Raw genomic sequence first — 25,644 nt, 5'->3', positions numbered from 1 at the left:
CAGGGCCGCGCAGCGCGGCCTCCCCTCCCCTCACCCCGCCCGGCAGCGCCGCCCGCTCCGCCGCCCACCGCGCCAGGAGGGCCCGGGCGGGGGCGGCCGGTGCTGCCCCGACACCGCTCGGCCCAGCCCCACCGTCGCCCGAGGGGAAGGGACAGCGCGGCCGCGATCGCCGCGCCCCGCCCGGGCCCGGCCGCCCCCCGCCCCCCGCGGCGGGGCCGCGCGCCCGGCGCGCCTCACCTTGGGAGCGCTGCCCGCGGCGGGAGGCGGCGGCGCGTGCGGGCATCGGCGTCCCTGCCCCGCCGAGCCCCGCGCGCCGCTCCGCCGGCCCCGGCTCCCGGGCCACGTCCCTGCCCGCGCCGCGCGCAGGCGCACTGGGCGCGCAGCCGCCGCGAGGGGCAGCCCCGGCCCGCGGGCCCCCCGGGAGGGGCGGCTCTGCGCTCTGCCCCGCCGCGCTGCCCGCGGGCCCGCCGGCCGCAGCCTAGCAGCGCTGCTCCCGGGCGCTGCCGCGACTCCCCCCCGGCTCTCGGGCCTCCTGATGCCGTTCGCTGGAAGGGCGGTGGCCAGTCGTCCCCGCAGCGTGCGGGTCGCTCGTGTGCTGCCCTCGCGCAGCTGCCCGCTGTGTCACCGCTGCCGTGATCCGAGCCCCCGCCCGGCCCCGGGTCGCGGCGCCCCCGCCGCCCGCGCTCGCTCCTCACTGCGGCCGCACGAAGCCACCGCGCCGCCGGCACCCGGGGCGAAGCCCCTGCGCCGCGAAGAGCTGGGGTTTGGTGTCATCAGAGCGTCTGCCCTGGCATTTCCATAATGCCGTCTCTGCACACAGTAATGCGTTCTCCGGGAGCAACACCGCCTCGGGCTAGACGGGCTCGTCCCTACACACATTTGTCTGGCACGTTTCAGCCAGATGCCGATTAGGTTACACAAACAGTTGAGAGAGAGACTGTCTGCCCAGAGCAGCTCCCCATCTAATAATGAGCCCATTCGCCATTGTCCTGCTACAGTGAGTACAGACTCCTAGACAAAACCATATAAAAATTTTCATTTGGAAGAATTCTAACAAAACCTCTAATAAATAATTTTTATTTTTAAAAATTTAAGAAAATAATTCCACCACTACGCAAATATGTGCAGTACTCTACAATACTGCTTTATAGCCAAGTACGCAAAGAATACACTCTTAGAAAAAAAGTATGCAGTAATAGCAGGGATAGGTTATTGCCAGGCCTTTAGCCAAACTCTTTTTCACTGAAATAAGACTGTCATTCCTGCAAGCAACAGGAAAAAAAAATTCCAAAACAATTCCTACAAGTGACCACATGGTTCAGTCCAGTCACAAACAACAGGGAGAGAGTCTCTGCTTGCAGGAGATGCTGCTCACGCATCGGTTTCACCAGTCCAAGAGACTTACAAATACTAGACATTGGTCTAAAACCCCTGCTTGATACCTTGCAGAACACACCTAAATAAAAATACCACATACAAGAGAAATTGAGGAATTGCATTAAAGGGAAAAAAGAAAGCTTATACTCCCCTGTCAATGTGCCATGAATAAAAGGTACTTCATTAAAGCATTGAAAATACTAGCTTTTACCTTAACATCTTCAGAGTGTGCATGAACAGCAGTCACCCTTCTAACAGACATTGTCACTAAAGGCCAGAGGAGCCACTTATCCTGAATTTGTATGAGATGCTGGGGTGGGGCTAATAAAACCAGCTGGAGTCTGCGTTTGGCAGGGTGGTAATGAGCAAGAAAGCACCTGGGTGTGGTAGGTTAATAGGTTGATTTTTTCCGTGGTGAGCTATTTGAGGAGTAAAAAGTCTTCTTACAGAGAAGAACAAGAAATAGATTTTGTTTTCCCTTGTTTAACAAAAAGACTAACGAGTCTTGCTTATGATACCATTGTCTGTGAGGCATTTGTCATGGAAATAGTTGCCCAGTAGTAGCAGCAGACTTTTTGAAGACTATGGATTTACATGTCAGAAGGGAGAAAAAACAATGTGCTCTGCTAGAGATACTTTCTGGACAAATTGAAAAGCACGTAGAATTCTGAACTTTCTACAATTCATTATTAGATCACAGAATAATTTTTCATTTAGGTTGAAAAGATCTCCAAGGTCATTGAATCCAGCCTCTGATCACCGCCTTGTCAATTAGGCCAAGGCACTAAGTGCCACATCCAGTCATTTCTCTAACTCCTCCAGGGATTGTGACTATGCTACCTACCTGGACAGCCACTTCCAAAGCTTAACCACATTTTCAGGGGAAAAATTCTTTCTGATATTCAACTTCCGCTGGCACAGCTCGAGGCTATGTTCTCTTGTCACTAGTTGCCGGGGAGGAGGGGCCAATCTCCATCTTGCTACAACACCCTTTCAGACAGTTAAATTACTTCTGAAGCTAGCAGGTCCCTACCAAGTAGGAACCACACTGGTACTTGCCCGATGTAGGAAACATTTTTTTTTTCATTTTCTTGGTTATTTATATCAAATTAATTTATTTTTAAATATTAGCTTATGTATTACTAGCAAAGTGGTTTGCTGGTATTATTTTAGTGAAATGAATGAATGAGCATATGCAGACAAATGCATCAGGAATGAAGATTCATTACTGTCTGATGCCACTTGACCTGTTTGATCTAGTGTATGTGTATATATATATATATATATATATATATATATATATATATGCAAATCTGTATTATTGCTTTAATTCATAAAATATCAATAATCCCAAGAAGCAATAATTTAATGTAAGAACAGTATTCAACTCAGATTTTGGTTGGCTTGATGTTTTAAATTACTTGTTGCTTGATTGATTGTGGGAATTTTCCCTAGAAAATGACAGGAATTAAAATATACATAATTGGTGACTTTTAAGAAGACCAAATCTATGGATTTGTTCTGTTTAAGAACCCCTTCTCTGTGACATATCCCTGGCTAATAACTACCCCGGCATTTAACATAAGGAGACTTGGAAGCTATAATGCATTATGTGTAGACATTAGATGATAGCAATATTATTTTTTCCTCAGAATTGTGTTTTCTCTGATATCACAGAATCAATTAAAAGACCTCTGAGATCATCAAGTCAGGGCTTTGATTGAACACCACCTTGTCAACTAAACCATGGTGCTGAGTCCAGTCCTAAACCCATCCAGGGACGGTGACTTCACCACCTACCTCCCTGGGCAGCCCATTCCAACGTTCAATATCCCTTTCTGTGGAGAAATGTCCATCCTAAACCAATGTCCATCCTAAACCTCTCCTAGTGCAACTTTAGGCTACGTCTTCTTGTCCTATCGCTGGTTACCATGGCCGACCCCCATGTTGCTGTAACCTCCTCTCAGGCAGTCCTACAGAGTGAGAAGGTCTCCGCTGAGCCTCCCTCTGCCCGGCTGAACCCCAGCTCCCTCAGCCGCTCCTCCTCACAGCACCCATCCGTCCTCCAGACTCCGGACTCGCTCCAGCACCTCAGTGTTTCCTGCAGTGACGGCCCCCGGCAGGAGGCAGTGCTGGCCGTGTAGGGGCACCCGAGGGGCTCCGGGCCCGTGCTCCGGGGTTCGGCGGGCAGCGCAGGAGCGCTCCGGGCGGGAGCCACCGGTGTCCGGCGGCGCTGCTCGGCCCGCCCGCGGTCGGTCCGCCGGGCCGGCAGGGGGCAGCAGGGCGCGCGGGCTGCCCCGCCCCGCCGGGCAGGGCAGGAGCTGCGGCTGCGCGGCGCGCGCGGCCTTTTCCCGTTTGCTGCCGAGCGCAGTCGTTGTGCAGAGCGGGCCCCGGCCTGAGGGACCGGACAGTGCCTGGCACGATGGTCAGTATCGGCACGGGGGGGCTCGGGGGCATCGCGTCCGTCGTTCCGCGCCCGCCGCGCCGCGCCGCCCGCACGGATGGAGCCCGATTGTCGCGGGCTCGGGGCGGCCGTCGGGCGCCGGCGTGGCAATGGCTGCCGTTCTGCCGGGGCTGCGCCGCGGGCGGCTCGAGGGGCTCTGGCGGGGCCCGGCCCGGCCCCGTTACCGGCCGTGCTGCCCCCACGGGCCGTGTCCTGCCGGGCCCCGCCGGTGCCGGCTGGGTCGGGGCCGAGCCGCGGGCCGGGGCTGATGCAGCCCGTGGTGCCCTGCTGCAGCCGCGCCGGGCCCGGCGTGCGGCTGTCGGGCTGGCTGAGGGCGCGGGGGCTGCCGGGGGGGCGGCTCCGTGACAGAACGGGCCGGAGAAGTCACTGGGTGTGCGGGAGTGCCAGGAAATGAGCACGGGCCGGTCCGGTCCGTGTGGACTGGCCTTCAGCTAAAAGATATTTTGGTAAAAGATGCATTTTGGTTTTTTATTGAAACATTAGTTCCTGTGGGAGGGGTAGAATTTATGGCGTTTTATGTGCCGGGTGGATTTTTTTCTCATTTCGTTTTTATGGTGCTCTTTTTACCTAAACGTACGAGAAAACGTACCTAAACGTACGATTGCACTTCGGTTTTATTCATGACGTTTATTTAGTTAGAATGGCCTTGCCTTACAGGGTTATATGTTAATAACACGTAGTTTATGTTTCTTACCGAAGGGGTTCGTGAAAGTTGTCAAGAATAAGGCATACTTCAAGAGATACCAAGTGAAATTCAGGAGAAGGAGAGGTATTAAATTCTCTGTAACACACAATTAAATGCTCTTGGTGAATATTCCTACTTTGTTCACGCATCTTGCACACTGCAACTGTTTTTCAGAGGGAAAAACTGATTACTATGCTCGCAAACGTTTGGTAATTCAGGATAAAAACAAGTACAACACTCCTAAGTACAGGATGATTGTGCGTGTTACCAACAGAGACATCATCTGCCAGGTAAGGCCTGCGGTGTTTGCTGCTCACCTGCCAGGGTGAGGTCAGCACAGAGGGACGCTTGGAGCACCTGGGGTTTCTTAGGCTGGGTCTGCTCAGTGTTTGTATTGTCCTCCTTAGAGGAGGACAGTATTTAGTGTTATTACAACTTCAGTAATAAACCGTGTGCATTTTAGAAAAAATGTTTTACAAGTGTTAGCACTTTTGCTGTGAGGTTGTTTGCAGTGTAGGATTGTATTGCTTTAGTGATTCTGGGATAAGTAGAACATTCTTGGGAAAGGGAAGATGTCTCTGAGGCTGTGTTTTTTTGGGGGGGGTTTTTTCTGCTGTATTTAAAGGGCTTCAATAAGAGGTGCTTTTTTGCTTGGCTGAAGACAGCCAAGTTGACAGTGTGACCTGTCGACCTGCACTGACTTGTGCTGTATCTCTTTCGAGAGTTCTATTTCTATGATGTGTGGCTCACATGAAGCACTGAGGCCTTATGATGGCTTTCCTGTGAGATGAAAGGAGGCTGGTAAACAAGAGCAATAGGCACTTTTTCCTGGTCATTAAGTATGTGGTTGTGTGTAGCATCATATGCAGTTCCTTACTGTGGCTCACCTTTCTTGTTTAATTTTTAGAATGTTTTGACTATTTGGAAGTTAAAAACTTAAGAATGCTTGTTGTATAATAAATATATATTGTTGAGCTCAAAGAAGAAGCAGCTAAGTTTAACTTGTTTTTTCATAGAGTAGTTAACTACTGAGAAAAGTCAGTTCAGTCATTAATAAGGTTACTTTATCTTTGTAACCCAAAGTGAAAATCAGTGGTGGCAGGGCTTACATCTGTCTGATAGTGCCTTTTCAGTATGTCAGAGTCCTGCAGAAATGGGACAACATTTGGATGTAGAGAAATGTGAGAGTCAAAATGAAAAGGTTCTGTACATGAAAGGAACAGCAGAAATGTATCTGATAGTCCTGCTGTCCCACAAGAGACCCTGGGATGATGGTGGTCTCAAGACTGCCGTTAATTAAATCATTCCATAAGGTTACTAACAGTGTAACCACAAAGTGTCACATGCTTCTTGTATTTTTTGAAATGTATTAGAAAATAGGACAAAATTCATTCCCATTCATAATGATTCTTTGAAATCTTGCTTTTCTAGGCAGTTTCTGGCCTCTTGATCTATGTGGAAAGATAATTACCAGTTGGTGCTGACAGACATGTTAGCTGGGCTAATACAGATTTGAATTCTTTGTGTCTTTACTTGAGCTGATTACTTCTTTTGCAAAAACAAACAACCCCCACCAAGAAATGCAAGCAGCACTGCTCCTTGAGCTTGCAGGTGGAGGTTGGCAGGTTTTTGCACACTCAGATCCAGTATTCGTGTTAGCTTGAGTAGGTGTCAGAGGAGCCATGCAGGAGCCCCAGAGGTGGAGCGGTAACGTTTGTTTGTTGCTAGATTGCCTATGCCAGAATCGAGGGGGACATGATTGTGTGTGCTGCCTACGCCCACGAGCTGCCCAAGTACGGCGTCAAGGTGGGCCTGACCAACTACGCTGCCGCCTACTGCACCGGCCTGCTGCTGGCACGCAGGGTACGTACTGCACAGCCCTGGGGCTGCTGCTCTCTGCCCTGCCTTCTCTGGGAAGGGACACACGGCTTCCTCCCCGGCTACGTCAGCCCACCTCAGTCTTTGGGGTTCTCAGAATTGTAACTTTTGCTGCCATAATAGATTTGATGTGTCTTGTGACTTGTGTCAAGTTACAGTGAGAGGTATGACAGCTTGCAATCTCAGCTGCAGCAACCCAGTTTTATGTCTCAGCCCTTTAAGTTTGGTAGAGGAGGGGAGGGAGGGAGTGAGGATAAAAATGTAAGAAATGGACCCTGTAGAGTTCAAAAACACATGAACAGCAGCCATCCATTTTCCATGAATGGGAAATGAATTTAAGGGTTCATGAATTTCAAGTTCAGTGGTATACCTGTAGAAAAAGAATGTTGGAACTTAAGATGCGCCTACAGTGATGGCTGTAAAGAGCTTTGTTATTAGTATTGGGTGCATACTTTCTGTAAAGAAATTCGTTAAAAGCAGTATTCTAGTGCAAATTTACATTTTAAAGTAGTGGTAATTCTATTATTATCAATAAAAACGGAGGGAATTTCAAAAGTCCATTTTCTTTCCCTGCAGCTTCTGAATAAATTTGGCCTTGATAAGATCTATGAAGGTCAAGTTGAAGTCACTGGTGATGAGTACAATGTGGAAAGTGTGGATGGCAAGCCTGGTGCTTTTACATGCTACCTGGATGCAGGTCTTGCCAGAACTACCACTGGAAACAAAGTCTTTGGTGCTCTGAAGGGTGCAGTGGATGGGGGGCTGTCTATCCCTCATAGGTAATGTGTGTTACAAAGAATTTCTTCAGGGTTAGCCTGAGATGCTTCTGTATGTGACGGTCTACTTATACTAATCAATTTATGCTGAAATAATTTTGTACTGACATGGTAATGGTTATGTAATTAGGTTCTGGGTTTGGAGGTCTTTTGTTGGTTGGTTTTTAATCTACTAATGCAATTTTGATAGTGCTGCTGGGAATCATAAGACTGTCAAGAGATGTTATGAAACTTGTAGAAACTAAAGAGCTATCTTGTTGCTTTTACTAAAAATCAAGTGAATGCCCTTGTCAGATCTTCAAAGGGTATTTGCTTGGTTTAAGTCTTCACCAAATTGTATGTAGGTATTAACTTCACTGTGAAAAAACACCATAGAGGTTCAAACCCACTGGTACTTGCTACAGTTGTCAGTACAACAGTAAGTCTGAGCAGTCCACCTTCATTGAGAACTTCCATGTGGATTTGTTGACTATTACCTAACACTGATATTACAGCTGAGTGCTGCTTTCTGCTAGCAACAGTGGAGGAAAAAAAATCTTGAGTTCTTTTGTGTGTTTTCCTACCCTCTCCCATGCTGTCCTATTCTTTGCTAATTGTCCAGTTTTTCTGACTTGGCTGCTACATGATGATACTTGCAGTGACTGAGTACACCGTAGTTGGTCCATGGTGTGTATATGATGTGCTGCAGTGTTTCAAGACGGGACTGATGGCAGCTGAGATGAACTTAAAACTTTTATTTTTTTATTAGAGGGTCCTATCCCTCAGTTATCTGTAGGAGAATCTGATGTATCAGTCATTTCAGTGTGCATCTTAGCTTCTAAATTAGAGCCTTAACGTGCCTGTACCTGCTGTTTGACAGCACCAAACGTTTCCCTGGCTACGACTCGGAAAGCAAAGAGTTCAATGCTGAAGTTCACCGCAAGCACATCATGGGCCAGAACGTGGCTGACTACATGCGGTACCTGATGGAGGAGGATGAAGATGCCTACAAGAAACAGTTCTCCCAGTACATAAAGAACAATGTAACACCTGACGGGGTAAGGTTGATGCTGCTGGAGCTTGGGCATTCATAGACATGCTGATAAGTCTTGCATAGTACTGCTGTAATAATGCAAATAAGTCTGATACATAAAATTATGTGACTCATGTTGTATATTACCCATGTAAAGAAAGTATTTTTTTCCTTCATTAAGGGCTCTATAATTTACTGTAGAACTTCTAAAAGTAGGACTTCTTTGCTTGCTGTGAAATCTAATATTCTGCATATAAATCCAGGCTTACAGGACCTAGATCTGTGCTGGACCACTTTTTCCCCTCCCTAATAGAGAAACTAAATTAGAAGTTTCTGTACAGACTCTGCTCTTTTCATGTCCTGCCTCACAACCTGTCGTTTCTGCAGCTGTAGTGCTTGTAACTGAGAGTGAGCATGTGGTTGTGGGTCAAATCTGTGGTGCTGTTTGTGTGACCCTAGAAGGGAGTTCTGCTATTTCAGGTGACTAGAGAGAGCCCGTGGTAGCATTTCATGGAAGTCTAGACTGTCACTTTAGTACTGCTTCACATTTTAGTTACCAAAATACTAGAAGATGGGTATGAATACAGAGGTGCTGCTTCTACTTTTTCCAAGTATTAAGCTCCTTCCAGATGGCTTGTCCTGCCTGTAATATTCTTGCATGGTTCTCCTAGTAAGTGATCTTGGAGCTTTAAAACATAGCTCCCTCATACCCCCTTTTTATGCTACAGCAAGCTTCATTCTCTGTCCCTTCATTTCAGTGGGGTTTTGGGGTTTTTATAGACATAACTCGTTACTAGTTTTTTTTCTAATACATTCTAAAAGTAATGTAAATGCCAACTTCATCTGCTTTCTAAGCAAACAGCAGTTATAGCTTGTATTCAAATATAGCGAGTCTAGGACTTAGGTCACTAGATAGACACTTGCTCTTTGTACACCTAAAACGTTTTTCACAGCTGAGATCTTAGTGGTCTTAATTAACCACCAGCAAAAGTATTCTTAAAATTTGTGCCGTTATGGAGCCAGAGTTGCCTTTGGAACAGAGCAGCATTATTGAATGCCTGGGGACAATGCAGGCACAGAATCTTGGATTTCTGATAATCCTAAAACTGGATCACTATGGTGAATTTAATTATTTTATTCTTTTTCTCCAAGATGGAAGAAATGTATAAAAAAGCCCATGCTGCTATACGGGATAATCCAGTCCATGAAAAGAAACCCAAGAGGGAAGTCAAGAAAAAGAGGTAAAATTCTTATTCCTTTTAACATCTGTGTGACTTCTCTGTTGGCAATATCTTAGTTACAGTAAAACAAGTAATGCAGTTTTGCAGTTGTGTCACCAGTCATGTGTTCTGGACCAGCTTAAGATACGAGCAGTTCTGTATAACTTTGCAGTTAACTCTAGCAGTAGAAATAGGAAATTCAAGAGCTCTTAACTATTTAAAAATTCAAAGTGAACAATGCTTGTGGTTTGAATAGCTGGAACAGTATGTATCTTCAGGTCCCAGTGTTTTCAGTGGGAAGGCTGCTTTAGCCGAGAGCTCATTGAGTATTTTGTCAGTACCAAGCTATTTTGATTTTTAAGGGTGTAGGAGAAAAGAAATCGAGATACAGCTATTGCATTGGGCTTGATAATGTCTATACTTCAGTCACCGAGAGTACAGAGTTTCCTTCCAGAGAAAATAACTGTCCAGCCATGCTTTTTGTGGTGCCATAACTACGGTCTTAGATCATTATGAGGAAATAAAGCATGTTAAAGAAGTGGGAGTATTTTCTCCACTGCACTGATGCAGTGCTGCTTTCGACCTACTGCACACTGTGCTTCCATTGCAGATGGAACTGTCCCAAGATGTCCCTTGCCCAGAAGAAAGACCGTGTTGCTCAGAAGAAGGCCAGCTTCCTCAGGGCCCAGGAACGCAGAACTGAGAGTTAAAACAACTTCCACAATTTTCTGTGAAGGTTCTGAAAAAGTGGCAATAAATTTATTGAGGAAGCAACTGTGTAAGATCAGCTTATTTATATCTTTTATAAAAATAGAAAATATTTTTTATGATTTTCTGTAGCTGAAAGGATTTTTTTTCTCCCCTCTCAAACTACTGTGTGAATTGAGTTTTCAGAGAAGAGAGGTGACAGACTTCAAAGACCAAGGCTGCTGCATCAGAATTACTTCTGTAAGGAGGAGAAGGAAGTCAATTCAATTAATTTTTTGCATGGTTAGTATCAAGGACTAAGTATAAGAGCTTGCTCTTTCTAACTAGAGAGAGATGTACATTTCTTTTAAAAGGCTGTACCTGTCCTTCACAATTCTTTCAGCATACTTAATGTTTGGGGAGGGATGTCTGGATGATAGAAAAAAAGATGTTTCCTAAAAAACAGTAAGGTCTAAAGCTTCTGCCCAAAGGTAACAGCTTTCAGGCACTTGTCAACTCCAGCTTTGGCTGCTACTGAAACAGGTACTGTCTTGAGCTGAATACTTCATATTATTTAGTTGATAAGAGAATTCATTTTAAGTTGCATAGACGGGGTAGGTACAGAGGCCTTGTTAAGGAAATGTTCATGAGACTCCCTGGCAGTTACACAGCAGAGCCTTTCCCCTTGACTCCCCACACACTTCTCACGCAGCCAGACCACGTTCCCTTCCATTTCACCCCTAGGGTTCCCTTAGCAGAGCCATTTATTCCTGGTGCAGGAACAGCTGGAGATGGTCCCTCTGAGGAGCACCCCTGGGCTTTTATACCACTCACACTCCCCCCTCCTTCCCCTGATGCCACTGTCCACCTCTTCAGTCCTGCCTCCTCTCTCTGTGTCCACCCACCTCAGCCATCACCAGCTTTCATCATTATCCTGAAGGGTGGCTCCCACCCAGAGCCCAGTCTGTTTCCCTCTGCAGTGTGCAGCCTGAGCCACCTGGAAGAGAAGTATTCCTTACCAGCCTAGTCCTTGTTCTGCCTCCTCCCTCTCAGCTTCATGGACACTTCCATGTGCCAATAGGTTTCCCAATAGACTCAACTGTTTGCACAGTTTAAACACTAGTCAAGTAGGCTACATGGAGAAATGTTTTGTTCTAAGATTCTTGTAGTTGGTGTAAATACTGCTATCGAAAAAAAAAGAGGCCTGTGGTTTACTGTAAACAAAATGTATTTTTTTTCCCATTGAAAGCTTCAACTTGATGCAACAGTAATAAAAATCAAGATTCTGTACAACAAACTGCACTATTAAACATTCTCCAGTTGTTAAGATACCCAATGACCTTGGGTATTTTAAGTAATCTCTGCCCAAGTAGTAGTCACTGTCAGATTTTTTTAATCCAGAACATGACCACTTTACACTTTTAGTGCAGTGCTGGTTACCAATACTTATTAATTCATAGTTTGAGCACATTAGCAAGTTCAAGACAATAATTAGCATGAGCATAGTATTTCTTAAACTAAAAGGCCGATGTTCACAAAACAATCCTAACCCAAGCTGCACATTATTACATCTGGTATGGAGAAATCACTTAGTGGTACTGTACTTCAGTGTCATCATTCCAGGAATGATTTAAGACAGGATACTTAGAGCAGTTAACCTTTCAAATGCTTAAAGCTTCTTCTTAGCTCTGCTGAAAATGAATTAAGGGGCCAGGATTCAGAAGTATACAGAAAACTGCCATTAAAATCATAATTTCATACCTAAAGCACTTTTAAATTAAACATTCAGCAGAGGTGTATTGAGCATGTATTCATGTGTATTATGGACATCCAATTTGCATAATTATGAACACAGATGTAAATCTGAAAAATACAAGGATGCAGATTAAAGGTGGTAGAGTGGTCATGCTTTGTGGAGTGGCAGGATTAGGTGATACTTATTTACTTTTGACTTGAGTCTTAACAGTGACTCATAGATGCTACTAGAAAAAAAGAATAGTAACACTGCAGCTCACTTAGTAACAGCTAGGAATGAGCTGGAAAATATCTCAGGCTCCCATTTGAGCAATATTGCACAATCCTGAACAATCCAGCTTCTGTCTTAAAATTCAGGTCTAGCTCTTGCTTACATATTTCCTGCAGTAGTTAAGAAAACTGAAGTACAGGTCTGTAGCTAAATGTGGAAGGGACAGTAAAGAGGCAAGACTATCCACAACTATTAATTGTTTCTCATGTCAGAGCAGATTCCTACACTATGCAAACTTCCTTTTTTAACTGATTGGACATGTCAGCTATTCAACTTCAAACTTCAGTTTTCGTACTATGGCTTAGTCCACAGACTTGCTTTTCACTATTTGCTACAGCTTAATTTGGGTAAAGATTTCCACTGAAGTTTTTAAAACAGATGCTGGTATTGCTGCTAAACCATACAGATGACTTAAGAAATAATATTCTAAAATTCTTGGCTGCCACAGGGCTCATCATACAATGACTTAATTAAAAATGTTGAACTACTTAAACATTCAAGACATAAGCATGAGGTAACAATGTGTAAACAGAATCTGATTTGTCTCATATTGCAACCTATCCATTCTAGAATAAAATTATAGTTTTCCACAGTTAAAAAATTATTTAATGTGCAAATTCTGCCATGCCAAGGTATTAGTAAACTTCAATCTCACAGTTCAGTTTATTCATAACAGCAGCTTGGACTTGGACACATTACTTGCAGTAGTGGTGATTTTTCATAAAACTGCTTAGGAAAAAATCCTCTGCAGGTATTTCACAAGCGAGCAGTGTTTTTCACAAAATGGAGGATGTTCCCTCAGCTGATGTGGTGGCACAGTGAACACTTTCAACCTGTTCAGGATCTGACAAAGTGCACAGAACAGTCAAGCATGCAGAGTTTTTTTTCTACAACACAGCACTGAACAGAGGACTTCTGGCCTCTACCTGATCATTCAGTGGCATGTTCATTCTTTGAGAAGCCCTGTCATGAGTTACTGACTGAAGGGCAGGACTGAAAGAACCATTAATAAAATCTGAGTAAAGAAATATCTCTTTAAAAAGGTGCAGATTGTTTTCATCAAATGTGTTAGGCCACCTCTAGTGGCAGGCATCAATATTCATTCTCTTCTGCTGGTGGAGAAGCTACGAATCGTTTGTATGAGAAATTTTCTTCCACAGTAAAGTTTTTAAATTATTGAGTATTAAAGAATGCTCCATTTCCATCTGATTTGCTGTGACTTTCAGGGCAATGCACAAGTACAGTTGTTTCTCTAGTTCTTCATGGATATCAGAAGGAGCACCACGAAGCAGATAGTCTTTAAGGAGCTGACAAGCTTTTGCTAAGTTTGGTTGAATTACTTCAGTGGTACATCTCATTTTGCTTTGGTCACATAGTGTTCTACAGTCTGTACCATAAATGCAGTCCAAATCTGAGTCACACTGACGATCTTTAATTATCTCCTTCAAATTAATTTCTGGTACTATTTTTCTCATGTCCATCATTTTCAAATCATATTTATCATTATATCCCAAGTTTTTGGCACTTGTGTCACACATAAGAAAGTTACCATAAGGTCCATGGAAAATATCTTCCACAAATTCTAAAAGCCCTATAGCTATTTTTGCCTTTCTTGGCCATGATGGAGTGAACCACTGGTCCATGCTTCTTCTGAAGCCAGAGGGAATGAGCAGTTCTACAATCCATGGAAGGCTGATTCCATAGAGAGAGGTATATTCAACTCTTTCGGTCACATACAGATCCCCACAAAAACCTATCAGCTTGGGAGTATGCTCTTTATCCTGCAAGATCACCATTAACAGAAACTCTTCTAGCTGCAGGAGTGCCCATGCAGATTTTGCCTCTGGCAAAGAGACTCTTCCATCTTTGTTTCCATCAGCAAAAGATAGGATGAGATTAACCAGTTCTGAAAGATTTCCTTGTTCACCCAGTTTTGCCTAAAAGCAACAAATGAAAAAGATTAGGTATGACTTCATTATCTACCCCCAATCTGTCACTCTACCTCCTGCTACTCTCCTTCTATGAATAATACAAATAACTGGGTATGTTCTGGTTTTCATTGGTTATGGATGTAACATCAGCGACCTGCAGAGCTTCCTTTTTGTTCTGTTTTCTTAGGCACCGAGCATACAATCCTCTGAAAGTACTGCTTTCCTTTGCACTTCAAAATGCAAATATTAAAATTCAATCATTGTTCTTGTTGGGATCAGTCTTTAGAAAAGTTTTATCAAGCAGCTTGTTCAATATTCTCTAAGAAAAAGTATGCAGAATTCAAAAGTTTAGATCAGGTTTAGTTTTCGGCTGATTATACCTTAAAAATATAGAGGAATAATGTTATCAATTACATCTTGTCCAATTATTAAGGGTACCAAGACAAAACTGAGTACAAATCCCATAATTACAATGAAATGCTTAATTTTGTTATTTGATGTAACCACCTCCATTGTAGGACTACAGAGAAAGAAGCCATTGCTGGAATCAGAACTGTTCCATTTTCAACTATAACATTTGGAAAATTCTCCAAATTTTCCTAAAACCTACTCTAACTCACCTGCTTCTCACCATTGATAGACAAAGCTGCTGTAATGCATGACAACTGACATCAGCCTTACATCATGTTTTCTATACCAATACTAGCAAAAACTATAGGTGTACAAGAAGAATGCCAGCTTCCATCTTTTAAAGAGAAAGGAAAAAACCCTGATAATTAGTTACTTCAAGATAAGCACCTCTGGAAAGAACTATTTTTGTGCTGATTATTTTTCTAGTATACCCTTGAATGGGGGTCATACGACAGGGTATTCTCTCCAGCTTCAAGAAAACAAGCCTTTCTGTCAAAATAGAATAAATAAGAATATGCTTACTTTAAAAAGACCATATACCATTTCTTTGAATTTTTCAACAGTGGTTCCTTTTGTTGGTTTATCAAATAGGACTATTTCCTTCCTTGGTTCTGGGTCAGTACCTAAATCAAGTTGAGCAGCTTCTTCCATCTGGCATTTTATAACACTTTGCAGATTCCCCCAGATTCCTAAATAGATCTATGCAGAAAAAGAAGGGAAAGGTATAAAACACTGTAGAAGTCCATCTGAAGACCACCTGTCCTCCAACCGCTGCTTCAAGAGTCAAATGGCAACACAGATCAGAAACTGAATCCTGTGTGCAGACAATGAATATGGCAATTTGAACAATGGCAGCTTCAAAGTCAACCCACTACTGCAGGTACTTCAGATGCACTGCACTGTCAAAAACCAGACAGCTTCCCAAGCAACAGATTGGCATCACTGCCACCTTGGCATAGCTTCTCACAAGGCTGCTGCTTCTATTGGTGATTCAGAAACAACAGAGAAGCAGTATGATGTACAAATATGCACATTCTGGCAAACTGTGGAAGGATTCAACATAACGTATGTTGCCAAAGTACATGTAGTATAAAATAACCATATATCCCTCTACAAACAGGACTAATTTATATTATAGTATATAGGTGCATATTATATCTATTAATTTGTATTACAGTGTATCTTCTCTGTATAGGTGTGTGTATATATATATATGTGGGTATGTATATACACATATATATGGACTCACACACACACTCTGCCTGTCACAGCAAATAAAAGTTTGAAATAATCTGTATTAAACAGATTCAACATGCTGACCCTAAGGGTCTACCTGACGTTCCAGACAATGACATTTCAGTGGGAAATAATAAAACTAGGTTGGATGAGTAAGGTCTTACCTGGTTATTTGGCTTTGTTGACAAACATTTTCCAAAATACAGTGTTTCTTTAGCACAAAGACTACTACATGCTGACCCATCAATAACACCAGTCTTGTATTTATCACACTGAAACAAACAGGGAGAAAAATATTTAACAAATTGCCTAAGAAAGGAGGCAACAACTGTATCTCTTCCAACACCTAAGTCTTGTAAGAAAAAACTAAGAAAAAATTTAATAACCGTATGCCAAAGTAATGTTAAGAGGCATAACTGGTTTTATCTGTAACTGAAGTTGTAATCTTACTGCAGCAAGATGGAATATGAGAATTTGATTAAATCACATGTGGCACTGACAGTTAGTCAAACACTTCAGAAAGCTATACTAAATAAATATACTTACTATGCTATACTATGCTATACTAACTAAATATACTTACTATTATTTTCCTGCAGTCATGTCCTCTGCACAGTTCTGTGTAGGTGGAGTACTGGACATACATGATCCAGCTGCCAATAAACACTACTAACCAGGAGATGAAGAGATACTTTATCCGCACGTATGACAGACGGACCTAGAGCACACAGAGAGGAAATACTGTTTGTAATTCACTGAGCAGCAGTAAACATCATTTACTGTTTCATCTTTAAGGAATTTGACTTCCAGTGATAAAATAAGCAGACTGCATTATATGGAACATTTGCTTCCTTCAGTGAGCAAAACTGACAGCGGAGGTCCATTTGACTTATGTAAACAGAAGGAAAGTTGAGATATAAATAGATAGAAGGAAAGGTGTCAGACCCTCACAGGGCAAGCCAGACTGCAGGAACCAATTTGATCAAAATCATAAACTCCCAGAGCTCAACTGAGTGCACATTTCTCTAAGACAAATTACCTATGTTTCATTAGTGATAAATCAAATCCAACAGACCAGGAACTTAGTAAAAAAATAATCTGTGTAAATGTGTAAATATGCAAGATAGAGATACAATGAGCAGGGTGGATATCAGGGTCAGGTTCCATGTGCTGAAGTCTCCCACTCCTTTCTTGAAATACACTTAATTATGCAAATAAAATTCTTCTGTACTAGCCTCACCTTCACCTTCCCGCAACTGTATGCATGACTTTCCTGTTGTTTCTGTGGCCTCACAAATAGAGTTTCACAGGGCAGAAGGAAAAAAATTATTTATAAATTAAGAACTGAGGGAGAGCTAAGTGTCTTACAAAGTGGGAAGGGTGTGTTGATCTTTTCCTTCTTTTTTTTTTTTTTTCTCCTCAGAGTTTGGTATGCTAATAGGTTGATTTTCATACATCAGGATCAGAAACTAATTAGAAGATCAGGATCAGCTTTAGCAGCAGGATATAAGGAAAGTGCATGAAGGCAGCTATATTTGGTCAGTATAAGATCCATTTCTATCAGTATCCTCATCTTCAGCAATAGCTTTTAAAAGATACTGTCAAAGACTGATAACATATATTATATATACCAAGTGTTTTCCCAGTTTACTCTAGAAGAACTTGCTAAGCCAGATGTGATAGTCTATATTTAGGAAATCTCAAATCATTTATCTTTCACCAATTTACCCAGATTCTCTTAAAAATCCACATAAGCTTTTAGCATCCACAAATTCAGCAATTAATTCCCAGGTCTACTATCCACTACCAAGGTCAGGGACAACTTTATTTTGCTGAAGTCTGATTAATATTAGCTTTGTTTGAGACCCTCTAGTTCATGTATTGGAAGAAAAGAATGAACAATCTCTGTCTACTCTGTTCCCATCTGACATGATTTTGTAGACCTCCATAACACACCTTCCTGTGATGCCATCTCTTTTCCAAACTGACAGGTCCTAATTTGACTGTTCATCATAGAGAAATTATTCCATATGTTTGGAAAAGGTTCCAAGAAAGGTAGTAATGATAAGCAGTTTTGCCATCACATAGATACACAGAACTGCAGCAGATTGAAATAAGCAATTTTTTTTTAAACCAGAAAGGCTGCAATGATTTATTAGTATTTATTAAAATATAACAACCATCATACACCCTTTCTCTTGGAAAAAAAATATCCAGCAAAAGTCAGTTTCAAAAGACCCAAGGTGATTCCAATCCATAAAGCTCTGGTCCTGCCACATGCCTCAGCTGTGCATCCCTATTCCTTCACGCCTTCACACACACTCACTTGACAATCTTAAAACTACCTGGTTAAAAAAAGAGAGAGCTACAATTAACTTTTTATTCCAATGATTTTTTTTTTAGAGACAGCTTTTATATTTTGAGGTTTTTTAAAGCTATTTCTAATAACTCTGCTATGTAGCAGAACATGAAGCACAGAAATCAACAGAAATAAAACTGACAATTTTAGGGAAAGCTGTTTCATATGTAAAAACTGCATGGGATCTAAAGCTTCTGGGACAACAAACCCTGTTCATTCCTCAGTGTTTCGTGCTGAATCCTGCCATGAACCTTTATAATGCACTTTAAACCAAAGTGCTGTTTAATGAAATTTTGTGTTATTGTTTACACTTAGTACAACTTCAGAGACCAGCAGTGGCTTGCAGGCCTCAGGACCACTGCAGAATACTGACCATTTTCCCAGCACAGATACTGTATATACTGTCCTACTTCTTAGGCAGAAAGGGAATGTACTTGAGATCAAAAATCCGCCCTAAATGCCATCTGACTACATCATGTATTTGGCAGGAAGTTCCAGAGAAGCTGAATTTATTTTGAGCTCAGCACTGTGCCAATGGAGTCATGCAGCTTTTGACTTGCAAAAGCTGCCCAGCCAGTTCAGAGCATGGACAGCAGCATCTCTCTGCTTACAGACAACCAAGGTTCCACTCTCTGCTTCAAAGGGAATTACTTTTCTAACAAGGACTTCCTCATCGTGTTCAGCAAAAGGCATGCCCATTATTTGATTTCTTCCCATACATTCCCCTACCTAATTTTCATTTTCTTCCCAGGATGGGTCTGTGAGTGTAGACACACATAGCTCACTCACCTGGCACGTGCACACAGTGCCCTAATGCAGGGACAGAGCTTTACTGAGCTGCTTTGGTCACTCAGGCAATGCATCCTGAACACAGGGACCTACACCTGCTGTACAGATCACTGGAACACGTTTCTGAGCAAGAAGTCCAAGACAGCATTTAGGGAACAACACATATAGATGGACTCTGTTTGAAACTGTGACAAACTGCCAGGAAACTTGTCATAAGAACATTTTTAGGGCAACAGAACGACTGAGAGTTCCAAAATTATCAAAAATAGGAAGAAAGTGTTTAAAACAAGGAAACAGTTTCTTTTTTCGACTCTGTTCTTCCATCATGACTTAAATATGAGCCAGGGAATGCAAGAATGAGGGAAGCACTTGCAGTGCTTGATGTTACAGATTCAACTTCTTCCATCACTTATATATTCTGCTAAGTCATGTGCACTGAATAATAATTAGACATTCATCCCCTGAAATAGAACTGGAAACCACTTCTGGCAAAACTCAAGCCTGGATGCACTCCAAAGCATATGGAGGGTAGTGAATCAACATGCAACATATAACTTGACAGATTTTTGGTGAGTGTACATTTTACTTGAAACATCTTTATGGTTAAAGAATATGAAAGTGTTTCTTTGTTTAATAGTACAGAGAGCTTAATTCTGGAAAGTATTTCATATAACCATAGTGTAGTAATCTTCAAATCAGTTTCTCACTCCATTTATCTTACATGCCTGCAATAGAAAAGGACAGATGAAAAAAGGTAGGCCAATCATGTTAGAAATTGTTTTGTTCTCTGTTCAGGTTGATTTGTTTATCACAGGAGGCACCTCAGGTAGGCTGACATGATGTCTGAGAGCATTAGCCCACACTGTTTTGGATGCCAGGAACAGGACACCTTCACATCTTTCAAAGCAGACAGTGGATGCTTATGATTATGCCAGTTATTTATGATTATGCCAGAATTATTTTGTATCCTGAGTAACCAAAGTGAGGAAACAGAGCTGACGTATCTTTTGAAATAAAATAATGACCAAGATGGAAAATGGGACATCTCTCCTTAAAAGGTTAAGTAAAGCAGAATGGATTAAAATCTTAGAGCAAAGAGATTATTTAGGAAATTTGTGCTATGTGGGGCTTTCAACTTGCTTATTCTTTTGCCCTTCAAATACAGTCTTGTACATTACTGAAGTCCATGAGGCACCTTTCAAGAGTCTGTAAACTTGGTCCAGAATCTATAAAGTCAAACTTCCACATATGCAAGTGCTCTTTAAATTATTATTGCCATAAGCAATAACGCTGATTAGTCCTCAGCCTCACAATACAATTGGTAACTACAATTATCAGAAAGAACTTCAGGGCAATGTCTCTTAAAAAAATTTGGGACACTAACTCTCCTTGTCAAACAAAATCCCAGTGTTACCACCCAACTGTAAAATCCTATAGCTACAATTAAATTATTTTTGTGGTGTTTAAAAGTTTGTCAGGTTTTAGGGTATTTTTGTTGTTTTTGTTTACTATTATTACATGATTTGCAGTCTAAGCAATGGCAAAGCTTTGTACCTCAGAGTTACTATTCTTCATAAATTCTTCAACGTTTAGTCAGGCAGGCCCTAAGACTGAGTTTTTGGCTGAACTAAGATAGCTAAGAGTGTGCCCTGCTCCTTTTACATGAACTGACACATGGCAGGACATCTTTTTTAGGCTCAAAGATCATCAACTTATTACCTATGGATCTTGCATTCTGCACAAAAGCTAAAGCATGCCTAAAGTAAGAGAAATTTGCCATAAAGTATCTGTTGCAACCCAGCTCCTAACATCCTGCTCCCATTAGGGCAAAGAAGCTGGAACGAGTATTAAGTTCTGTCTCACAGAACCTGATGTTCTTGCAATTCATTTCACAATATAATGTTCAAGAAGTCTGGAGCAACAGCTGCTGTACAAACATCTCCCCCAGTGTGCTACTTGAAATGCTGCATAGAAACACTGCACAAGTCTTTCCACCTTGCTCAGAGCCCTCAATGAGTTAAGTCTAACACTCAGAGAGCATTGGCTTCTTTGGAGACAAATCTCAATAAAGCACTCAGCAATCAGTGCAGTTAAATCAGGACTACATTTGTCATGTACCAACAGTCACATGCAGTGACAAGAAAAGCCAATATATCGATATTGCTGCCATTCCATGGATGCATCAACTATCAACATACATTCACTAACACAGGAAAATACGTTTACATTCACAAAGCCACTATTAAATTTCCTAAAACAAGTTCGTAGAATACGCAAAATCAGCTCTCAGTATAAGAAAGCACAATCAGATTTTTTTTTAAAATCTGCAATAGAAATGGACATTTAACTTCCTTGGCTTTTCTAATAAATAATTTTGTGGTCTTCTTGTTTCTTAGCAGGTTTTAAAATCACATATTTTGCTTGGAAGGCCTTAATTTTTGAGAAGAGTAGAGAAAAATGTCATCAGATATTGCCATATGATGATAAGAAAGAGACTAGCAAGGCAAAGGAGGCAAACAATTTGGAGACTCCTAATTTAAAGGTAGGGTATAGATTATTAATTTATTTTTATTTGTATTGAAGGTTTTATGCCATGGGAATCCAAATATTGCAAAAATGTCTATTTCAGTAAATAGACCTAGAGTAATCTTTTTTGGTTTAAAACCCAAGTGATACGAACCCAGAGTTGCAGATACATACCATGAAACAAATACTACAGAGGGTAAAATTGTATCTGTATGCTTCTCATTAAACATTACATCCCACTCCAGGTAGTTCCAGAAAGAGAAGATTTCTTCTTGTCTGGAACTTTTCCCGATGAGGAGAAATTCAAACATTCAAGATTTTAAAAAGACACCAATATGAAATTTAAATTTTTTTAATCCAATGATCACTAAGCATATCAACAGATGACAAACACATAAGCAGCGTATATAAGAAAAGTAAATATTATTTGTCTCGTCCAACTCAACAAATGCTCACCTTAGTTACAATCTAGTTAAAATACAACCCAGCTGATAAGGGGAAACCCAGTGGATAACCATCAAGCTACCACAGCGTCATGACTTGACTGACACTTCACCGCAGAACTTCCTACGGCTTAACAGCCACAGTACTTCCAACCAAAACATCCTTACTCTGCTAACTGAAGCAATGCAAACATTTATCTGCATATAGAAATTCAAAAGCGTCTCTACGAACATATAAGGAAATGCATGGAGCAGCAGAAGACAAGTGCCTGACATTAATATTTTAGAAGGCACGCAAAAAAGGGCATGAGCTGCTCCTGCCCGCGGTGGTCCGTGCGTGGCAGGATGGATGGCTGCAGCGGGGCGATCGGTGTAGAGCAGGGGCGCGGGCACAGCGCGGGGCTCCGGGGCGCGGCGGTGCCGCAGGTGTCGCTGCCCCGCCGCGAGCGCGGGGAGCCGCGGGCCGCCCGCCGCGTAACAGGTCCAGCGGGAAGGCGGCGGGACAGGCCCGACCCGCCGGCGGGCGGGCGGCGAGAGGCACCGCGGCCCCGGGGCCCGACACCCGCCGGCCGCTCCCCTCACGCCGCCGCCTCCCGCCGGCCGAGAGCAGCGCGGCGCAGCCGAGCACAGCCGAGCCCCGGCCGCCGCCAGGCGCCGGCGTGAGGGGAGCGGCGGCCGCGCCGGGCCGGGCCGGGGGGAGCGGCGGGAGCCTGCGGGGGGCGCCCGCTCCGGAGGGAACTTGGCGGGGAGGGCCGGGCGCCGGCAGCGGCCCCTGGCCGGCCTACCTGCGCGGAGTGGGGCTTCCTCAGCCAGGCCCCCGGGAAGAGCCGCCTCGCCATGGCAATCACACATCCCCGCAGCGGGCGGCGGTCGGAGGCGGAGCGGTGAGGGGCGCTCCCCGCCTGCCGCTGCAGCCGCGCTGCCGGCTCCGCTCCGCTTGGCTCGCCTCGGCTGTCCCGGGCACCGGCGGCTGTCAGCGGGCACGGCGGGCGGGCGCTGCCGCCTCAGCCTCCGCTCACGCCGCTGCTTCAAGGGGCGAGCGCAGTGGCTGCGGGAGCGAGGCGGGGCTGAGGCGGCGAGGCGAGCCCCGCCCGCCCGAGCGCCTGGGGCTGTCCCGATCCCTCTTCCCCGCCAGGGCCGCCCGGAGCCCGTGGAGCCGACAGCCACCCCCGAACTCCCCTCGCGTCTGCCAGCTGTCTGGGGGCAATCATGGAGAAGTCAGTTAATAAATAACGCGTGTCGTTGATTGCCAACAGGCTCCTGTCATTTACTGGGCAGAGTATTAAAAACAGCCGCAGGCTCCTTACAGTCTTAAAAAAACAAAAACAAAAACAGCCCCACAAAACCCCAAAAATGAATAGTTCTTCCAAATTAAGGAACGAGCGTTTGCCTGGACCCATATTAACACAGATAAGCAATTTTTTTTGCCGTGAGGTTGGTGAGAACAACCTGAATGGGTTGCCCAGGGAAGCTGTGGATGCCTCCGTTGAAGGCCAGGTTGGACAAGGCTTCGAGCAACCTGGTCTATTGAGAGCTGTCCCTGCCCATGGCAGGAGAGTTGGAAAAAGATGATCTTTCAAGTTCCTTCTAACCCCTTCTAATGGCTATTCTATAACTCTACATTGGTGCCATAAAGTGAGGAAAAGTTACCTATTTCTTCTTCACCAGGGGATCTCTCAGCCCTTCCTGCATTGTGGGAAGCCTCAGTCCAATTGAAATTTGTAGGAACACAATTAAGTTTCAAGTAAAACCATCCTTCCTTCTGCAAGGTTTGGTTTTTGTCCAGTCTTCTTGTGTTTATGACTTGATTATGACTTCTTTTAATGCAGTGTGTTAACAGAGTCAAAACCAGAAGCTGGTTATCTCCAGTCCTGATGTTTTTGTCTATGAGACTTCAGGCACAAAGATTATACCAAGGTGCTGGATAAAAAAATAGCACATTATGGCTTTTGGTGTTCAGTGCACTTACCAAAGAGCACTGCTTTGATGAAAAGACAAGTCACAAAATACTGCTGTAAAGATAAGCCACAGCTTCTTGGCAGAGCTTACTGTTAAGGAGAGATGTGTATAGGGAAATCAAATGTTAGGAACTCACAAAGAATTTAGAGATTTGTGCTTGAAGATTCACGAACATTCTGTGACTGTTCTTTGAATAACATAATCACTGCCAGAATCACCCTGAAGTATAAATCTGAAAATTAATTAGTAAGATTTGGCACTCCTGCAAAAGCAAACCTGGCTTTAGTAACAGCCAGTGACTCTCACAGGGTTTTCTTTTCTTCCTATTCAGCAGGCCCAGGCTGTGCTTTCTGCATCACCTCCCTCTACAGTTTACACAAGTTTAGGTGCGTTATGGGCTTGCAACAGAGCAGCAACACAAGAGGAGGCCAAAGAGCAAAACATTTTAACATTTTGCTGAATAATGTCGAGCCCTTACTTCATCCAGTGCTCTATGCCAAGCCTTGGAATGACAGGCTGGGAGTAATTGTGAAATGTTGGTTCCATATGGCTGGCAAGGATCTAAATGTTTCATTCCTGTTACATCAAGATCCAAACAGCTAGTGGCATATGTTCATTAGGGGATACATTTTTCACTTAGTACATGAGATCTTCATAATCTGTGAGAGCAGGTGCTTTATTCCAGCACTGAAATGTTTAGTTCTTCTCCAAGTCAAGTACTCTTTGTGCCCAGGCTTTGCTAAATGCAAAAAAGTTAAGTCAGTTTCAGCCTTTTTCAGCTACCTGTTAAATTCCCAGTTGAGTCTCAGTAGAGAACTCCCATGAAAAGCTAGTCCACATAAGCCAGAACAGTAATCATGTAACATGCACTGACTTGGTTCTCACAAGATGTGGAAAACCCAAAGGAATATCTAGACTGGGGGCAGATGCAGAAAAACCACACAGGTAGAACATAAGTTATATTGATGTATTATTTACAGCCTTTCCATTCACACGTTTCCATTCTGCAGTTCACATATTATCCATTTTTGTAGGCCCACACCAAAGCTTTGGTATATCTTGATGTCCAAGCAGTAGAATTTATGCTGATTTATTGCTACCTATTAATTCTTTCATTTCCTTTCCAGCTATAACAACACTAAATGTTGTTATTCTAGTGATGCAGGATTTTTGTAAAAGATAGAAATCTACTGCTAGTTGTACAATGCGGTGTTTGTCACTCACAATGTCAAAAGGTAAATGTGGTTCTATAATACCTTCTTACATTCACCTGCAGTTCTGTGACAATTTGGAGCTTATTACATATTAAGCATAACTCAGAAAAAAACAAAAAAATGGTTGCAAACACTGAAGTGTCCAGGAATTCTGGACATATAAGGAATGAATATATGAGCTAAATGAAAATACTGAAAAGCTACAGAGAAGAATGTGAATTCTTCAAGACAGTCAGTGTAATATTCATCTTTAAAGTATAATAAATAATTTTATCCAATTTCTTTTGAAGGCAAGTCTCTGTAACATGAGCAAGTAATACAGGTTTTAACATCACATGAAAGCTAAACATTAACTTACTGCAGTGGTGCTGGACTTGCTTTTTTCAGTTATTTGAAGCATCTGCACCCACATACTGGTTTAACTCAAATGCTGTCATAAGAGATTGCATGGGAAATCCTCAGGGTTCGCCCACTCTCCCCACCATCGTATTATATGCAGAGAGCCTCTGGCTAATGTTAATAATCACAAGACTTCTCTTTCTCACAGCAGCTTTACCTTCCAATCTGCCTAGCACAGCCTCCTAGATTAATGCTCTTTTCTCTGGATATGCTTAAGAAGTATTCTATGATCCTGAGCAGCTCCCGCAGTCT

At 43.1% G+C, this 25,644-nt stretch overlaps 4 protein-coding genes and 1 non-coding gene across 8 annotated transcripts in view; 2 read left to right on the top strand and 3 right to left on the bottom strand.

Moving 5' to 3' along the window:
- The window catches only part of EVI5 (ecotropic viral integration site 5), a 75,066-nt gene extending 74,707 nt beyond the window's left edge, over positions 1-359 (bottom strand). For 2 of the 4 annotated variants that reach the window (XM_056498044.1, XM_056498047.1), the window contains exon 1: positions 238-337. The gene's annotated coding sequence lies outside the window, so the exon portion shown is untranslated. Of the gene's footprint in view, positions 1-237 lie in introns of all 4 variants that reach the window. The other 2 variants (XM_056498050.1, XM_056498049.1) reach the window with 2 other exon arrangements.
- LOC130256315 (proapoptotic nucleolar protein 1-like) lies at positions 234-3,310 on the bottom strand. Its single transcript, XM_056497827.1, has 2 exons — positions 3,283-3,310; positions 234-757 (listed from the first exon to the last, which is right to left on the bottom strand). The coding sequence occupies exons 1-2, from the start codon at positions 3,308-3,310 to the stop codon at positions 234-236; spliced, it is 552 nt and encodes a 183-aa protein (XP_056353802.1).
- A 350-nt stretch (positions 3,311-3,660) lies between these two features.
- Positions 3,661-10,182, top strand: RPL5 (ribosomal protein L5). The gene is made up of 8 exons (XM_056498053.1): positions 3,661-3,802; positions 4,541-4,610; positions 4,701-4,816; positions 6,255-6,389; positions 6,981-7,183; positions 8,040-8,217; positions 9,345-9,433; positions 10,023-10,182. The coding sequence occupies exons 1-8, from the start codon at positions 3,800-3,802 to the stop codon at positions 10,120-10,122; spliced, it is 894 nt and encodes a 297-aa protein (XP_056354028.1). The 5' UTR covers positions 3,661-3,799; the 3' UTR covers positions 10,123-10,182.
- Positions 7,798-7,894, top strand: LOC130256517 (small nucleolar RNA SNORD21). Its single transcript, XR_008841132.1, has one exon. It is a non-coding gene; the product is annotated as a small nucleolar RNA SNORD21 (small nucleolar RNA).
- Positions 10,183-11,309: 1,127 nt separating the features above from the next.
- DIPK1A (divergent protein kinase domain 1A) lies at positions 11,310-23,021 on the bottom strand. Its single transcript, XM_056498052.1, has 5 exons — positions 22,606-23,021; positions 16,287-16,421; positions 15,868-15,975; positions 14,990-15,166; positions 11,310-14,062 (listed from the first exon to the last, which is right to left on the bottom strand). The coding sequence occupies exons 1-5, from the start codon at positions 22,657-22,659 to the stop codon at positions 13,250-13,252; spliced, it is 1,287 nt and encodes a 428-aa protein (XP_056354027.1). The 5' UTR covers positions 22,660-23,021; the 3' UTR covers positions 11,310-13,249.
- Positions 23,022-25,644: the final 2,623 nt, after the last annotated feature.

Source organism: Oenanthe melanoleuca, chromosome 8 (assembly GCF_029582105.1).
Source record: "Oenanthe melanoleuca isolate GR-GAL-2019-014 chromosome 8, OMel1.0, whole genome shotgun sequence".
In the NCBI taxonomy this organism is placed as follows: Eukaryota; Metazoa; Chordata; class Aves; order Passeriformes; family Muscicapidae; genus Oenanthe; species Oenanthe melanoleuca.
Note: the sequence above shows the minus strand (reverse complement) of the source record. Positions and strands in the feature narration are given on the sequence as shown.

Excerpts from the sequence above, each read along its gene's own strand:
- RPL5 (XM_056498053.1), top strand. Across the intron at positions 4,611-4,700 it reads GAAATTCAGGAGAAGGAGAG|AGGGAAAAACTGATTACTAT; the intron begins GTATTAAATTCT and ends ACTGTTTTTCAG. Across the intron at positions 7,184-8,039 it reads GGGCTGTCTATCCCTCATAG|CACCAAACGTTTCCCTGGCT; the intron begins GTAATGTGTGTT and ends GCTGTTTGACAG.
- DIPK1A (XM_056498052.1), bottom strand. The coding sequence starts at position 22,659 with ATGGCGAGGCGGCTCTTCCCGGGGGCCTGGCTGAGGAAGCCCCACTCC. Across the intron at positions 15,976-16,286 it reads ATGACTGCAGGAAAATAATA|TGTGATAAATACAAGACTGG; the intron begins GTAAGTATATTT and ends TGTTTGTTTCAG. Across the intron at positions 15,167-15,867 it reads CAACAAAGCCAAATAACCAG|ATCTATTTAGGAATCTGGGG; the intron begins GTAAGACCTTAC and ends TTTTCTGCATAG.
- LOC130256315 (XM_056497827.1), bottom strand. The coding sequence starts at position 3,310 with ATGGTAACCAGCGATAGGACAAGAAGAC. Across the intron at positions 758-3,282 it reads CAGCGATAGGACAAGAAGAC|CTCTTCGCGGCGCAGGGGCT; the intron begins GTAGCCTAAAGT and ends ACCAAACCCCAG.